The 5,152-nt window shown below is 41.1% G+C and overlaps 1 protein-coding gene across 2 annotated transcripts; it reads left to right on the top strand.

The window, feature by feature from the left end:
• The first annotated feature begins 3,957 nt into the window (after positions 1-3,957).
• LOC121994075 (probable transcription factor At5g61620) lies at positions 3,958-4,943 on the top strand. Of its 2 annotated transcripts, none has more exons than XR_006115573.1 (3): positions 3,958-3,976; positions 4,270-4,406; positions 4,516-4,942. XR_006115573.1 is itself a non-coding variant. In XM_042548242.1 (3 exons), the coding sequence occupies exons 1-3, from the start codon at positions 4,048-4,050 to the stop codon at positions 4,790-4,792; spliced, it is 540 nt and encodes a 179-aa protein (XP_042404176.1). In that variant the 5' UTR covers positions 3,992-4,047; the 3' UTR covers positions 4,793-4,943. The 2 variants fall into 2 exon arrangements, 1 of the variants encoding a protein (XP_042404176.1); XM_042548242.1 differs by lacking the exon at positions 3,958-3,976 and adding an exon at positions 3,992-4,173 and having other exon boundaries at positions 4,516-4,943.
• The last annotated feature ends 209 nt before the right edge of the window (positions 4,944-5,152 follow it).

Genomic DNA, 5,152 nt, shown 5'->3' with positions numbered 1-5,152 from the left:
TTCAAAATGCATATTCAAAACTTAATTACAGTTTTTTTAAAACTTGCCCATGTAATTAAGTATTCAAATATTTTCAAAACTAGTCAACTTTTCATAACGTTTTAAAGTTTTCAAGTGACCTCATATTTTATAACTTCTAAGCAAATTCCTTTATTGAAAATTTAAATACTCATATTTTCAAACTTAGTTAATTTTAAAGACTATTTTAACTAGACTCAGTTAGATTGTACTCTAAACTTAGCTATTTGGCAAAATATTTTCTCAATACAAGTCATTTCGAAGCTAAATATATAGCTAAGTATTTTCAAATTTGGCAATCTAAGAAGAAAATTCATTGTTATCCCTCTTTGAAAATATTCCTTCAGAAAAAATACAAATCTACTTTCAAACTGGTTTATTTTTTATATATGGCAAAGGGGGAGAGTAGGTAAATTAAGGTTAAAAGAAAATTCAAAATATTTAATAAAAGGAGGGCTTTTATTAAGGGGGAGTCTAATATTACCAAGTTAAAAGTTTCCAGCTTAACTGTTATTGCATTTGAAGTTTATTTACTTAAGCTTGGTTAACTTTATGCATATGTTATTTTTTTTCTTAACTTTGAATTACGTATTGCCATAATCAAAAAGGGGGAGATTGTTGGTGCAAGAAGCATCCGACGATCGAACCTAAGTTTTGATAATGGCAAAGGATTCAAAGTTAAGGTGCTTTGTTTTCTGACAGCTTTTGCTAAGTGTTTCAGGAAAGCCCTAACTGCGGTTAGGTAAGGTAAAACCCTAGGGGGTGGTAACCCTAGGTCATAGGAGGTGGTAACCCTATGCGGAAAGCCTTGGCAGGTCGATGGCTTCAGGCAAAAGTCCTAGGGGGTGGTAACCCTAGGAAAGTCCCGTGTCGCGAACAGTGAAAGTCCGAATCGGTGAAGCGGATGTTCACAGAAAGTCCGGAGCATCGAGTGCCGAAAAGTCCGATCCGGAGGATCGATCGCACTGTAAATCTCCCGAGTGGAGTAGGTGAGGACGCTCTCCCCGGAAGAGGTAGGCGTCAGCTCGACCTAGGGTTTCGTGGAAATTTGAGTCCGGAGACTATCATAATTTCATATTCATACTATTACTTTGTGTTAACTTTGTTTCAGGTATTTTTGGATTAACATACTTGCAGGTACCAAAACACAAAGAAGAACTCGGATGAAGTGTCCGAGGCGCCTCCATGAGGGTGAGAGCCAGGAAAAGGCCAGCGCAGCAAACTGGAGGCGCCTTGAAAGGAGTTCAAGGCGCCTTGGACCGGAGGTTGAAGGCGCCTTGGATAGGCTGAAGGCGCCTTGAACCAGATAGAGTTCGACCAGGTCCGTGCTGATCCACGCGGGTGACTCGGCTCGTTCAAGGCGCCTTGATGAACAGTTAAGGCGCCTTGAACACCCTTTATAAGGGGTCTCGAGCAGTAGCACCAAAGAGACAAGAAAACAACTTCCAAGCTTCCATTTTGCTGTGTTCTGCTCAAGTGCTGCTTCCGAAGTGCTGTTGCAACAGTCCGACGACCCGAAGCTCAGATTCCCTTTCTACTACTGTTGTCGGTATAATTCTAATTGCAGTTACATTGTTGTAATTAATCTGTAATATTCATACGAAATTATAGTTGTTGCCCACGGAAAGCGATCAAGGATCGCGGGCCTTCGAGTAGGAGTCGACCTAGGCTCCGAACGAAGTAAACCACTGTGTTCTTGTGTTTGTTTCCTTTATTCCGCTGCTTTAATTACTCTACGAACGTTTTACGATTCCGATAATCGAACGAAATAGCCGCGAGCGCTATTCACCCCCCCCTCTAGCGCGACTCGATCCAACACTCTTGTTGTTGTTGCTCCACTATCTTTACTGCCCGGGCTTGTATCAGGCGTCGAGCTCCTCTTGCGTTAGCATTACCGTCGTGAATCGTCCAATATCTTCCATCTTCTTGTTCGGATGCAGGCTATGTTCCCACAGACGGTGCCAAAATGATCTTGTCCGAAGGCGCGAAGCTAAAAAGCTGAGGAAGTGGCAATTCCGCTGACGGGATGAAGACCTCGCTCCTTTCTACAAAACAAAAACCAAAACCAAAACTAGGGAAGGGGTCCCTGGCGTTAGCCATGCGACACTTAAGTCAGAAACAAAAAAAAGAAAAGAGTGAAAGTATTAGGGACAGATTTATCTTGTCTTTTTTCATACTTGACATACTCTTTTATACCTTTCTCGGTAACCCTCTATCTTTCCTGATTTAATGATATTAATTACCAACGAAAGACATCTTTGTCTTGGCTATTTTTTATTTAATGATAGATGAAGTGTTCTCTTTTGTCTTCTCCTTCCCCTATTAATTTTTTGTCGTTTCCTCTTTTATTATTATATCGGTTCATTATGTGTATAATGCCAACGACATACCTCGAGTCGGACGGGTGGCCAGCTTGGTTCGGGCTTTTGGCCCGCACAACTTGCTCTTTTGCCGCCTTGGTTGACCAGTCATTGGTTCACTCAGATGGCTGACCGGACAATGATCCTTCTGATCAGTCCATCTGGCTTGAGCTTCTGGCCCGCTCAACTTGCTCTTTTGCCGTCTTGGTTGACCAGTCACTAGTTCACTTAGATGGTCGACCGGACAATGATCCTTCCGATCGACCCATCCGGCTCGAGCTTCTGGTCGCTCAACTTGCTCTCTTGCCGCCTTGCTTGACCAGTCACTGGTTCCCTCAGAATGATCCTTCCAATCGGTCGATGAACCACTTTTCGCTCGAGCACTACCGAACCTTAAGCCCTGGCGTGGACTACCTTAACTTTAACCTATCACATGACAATTGACTCATGACAAATAAGCTCCTCTTTATCGCCACATCATAATTATAGCAACTACTTAGATAGTTGCTATAATATTATAATAATATTATATTGATTGTTTCAAGGTTGTAGCTGTTACTAAGTCATTGTTATAAAAAAAATTTTAAGTAATTTTAATGGAGTTTAAGCGATTTTGATCAAATTGATAAAAAAAATATTTTAATACAGTAATGTTCTATGTATAGCAATTTTAATTAAAGTGTGATGTTACATTTGATAAACACTTGTCCTTTGAATGACTCAGTTGGTGAGGGCATGAATAATTAATTTAGATTTCTGTACATATACGTGAGATCAATTCTATGATTTCTCCTAATGTGGCAGTCCTATATTTTCTTAAATGTTACGCACTCTTATCATTTTCCCCCAATTATATAAAATATTAAATTCATTAATACATATTTTTGAAATTAATTAAAATATTCTAGAAAAGTAAATTACATAACATAAAATATTATTAAAAATCATTTAATTCGACAAATGAATGAGTTTGTATTATCTTCTCGATAAAAGTGAAGTCATCACTTTAGTCACGCATCATTCTACAGGAAAATAAATCATAAAAATTTATTCAACCTTACACTTTTCTAGATAGAAAGTATAAAATAATTTAAAATAATATTTGTATCAGTCAAAAATCGAACAATGCCTCAATGATCGATTTATATTATCTCAGTCATATGTTTTAGGTCGAATGGGCACAATTGGGCCGATAAGAAGGGCTTTATTGGAACATTAAAGCCCAAATCCCAATCCCCAAATCACTCTCCCAGCCACGAACCATGCTCCGAACCCGACCGCTTCTCCCACTCTTCCCCCACCATCTCAAATTCTCAATGCCGCAGCCGCCGCCGGTGCTTCAAGACGGCGGCCGCTCTCTGAACAGTGATATCCACGCTGCTCGATAGCTGTATGTCGAAATGCGCGAGCGGAACGTCGCCACATGGGATGCCACTCTCCGAGGGATCACCCATTTTGATGTGATGGAGAAAGGCGATGGTGCTGAACCTTTTTGTCTCCACTTCCACGCCTTTTGTGATTTCAAATGCGTTTCCAGCACGACGAGCACTTGTTGATTGGCACGGGCCAATGGCAGAGACGATGAGGGCGATGGAAGGGTCAGCTTTGTTCACTTTCTTTGTAAAGCAGCAAGGGGGAGGCCAATCGTAGAAGCTTCGTCTGCGATGAGATGGAGAAAGACACTGGCGTTGGTCTCCAAATCCACGCCGTCTGTGATTTCAAGTGCGTTTCCAGCACAACGGGCGCTTGTCGATCGATGTTTGCCGATGGCAGAGGAGACGAGGGCGATGGAAGGGTAAGCCCGTCCCGTTCATTTTCTTTATAAAGCAACAACGGGGAGGGGCCAATCTCACCAGCAGGGTTCGCCTCGTCATCTGCGACGGAAAGCCAGGACGGCAGCGGGAACGGGAGCAGGACGCCGGCGGAGAAGAAGCTGTTCGACGATTGGCTGGCCGGCAAGCTATCCGGTCTGATAGCGCTCGATAGCGAGAGGAAGCAAGGAGTTCCCTGGACCCAAGAGGAGCACAGGTAAGCTCTTCTTCAACCTCCTTTCCATCCTCTCCATGGTTCTTCAATTTTGTCGCCCACAGGATGTTTGAATCAATGCTTAAACCGAATTCTGTGTGAAATCTTTCAGGTTGTTTTTGCTTGGCCTAAAGAAGTACGGCAAAGGAAATTGGAGTAACATCTCGCGCAATTTCGTGATCAACAGGACTGCTGCATCCCGTCGTATTACACCTTGTCCGTCACATGCTTGCTCAGATGCTGTAATTTACTTCCCTTGTAATGACTTTGAGTCGGGTACGGCGAGAGTACTGGGGGCGAGCGTTTCATCTTTTTACCACAGTAATCACCAGGACTGCTACACAAGTGGCCAGCCACGCGCAAAAGTACTTCATCAAGCTCAAATCTAACCTGGAAGACACGAAGAAGAAGAAGAACGTAATTGTAGGGCGATCCAGATTTTAATTTTTTTAATTTGTTAGGACTTTTAAATTAAAAATATATTCTGATCCCATGTAATGAATAAATATTGAGGTAATACCGTTTGTAATTTTAAATTAGGTAATTTAAATAGGTATATAGAAATTTAAATTTTTATTATAAAATTAAAATGAACAATTCAGTTAAATGGAAAGTGAAATAGCAAAAATAGTTGAATGACTTAAAAAGTTATCAATTTGATATTGAAAAAAAATATCTAATCTAAGCTCTTTTATACGAGGACGTATAAAATTATGTAAATTATAAACTAATGAGTCATCATACAGTTT

This window comes from Zingiber officinale, chromosome 6A, assembly GCF_018446385.1.
Source record: "Zingiber officinale cultivar Zhangliang chromosome 6A, Zo_v1.1, whole genome shotgun sequence".
NCBI classification, from domain to species: Eukaryota; Viridiplantae; Streptophyta; class Magnoliopsida; order Zingiberales; family Zingiberaceae; genus Zingiber; species Zingiber officinale.
The sequence above is the reverse complement of the archived record's forward strand: the minus strand, read 5'-3'. Positions and strand labels throughout refer to the sequence as shown.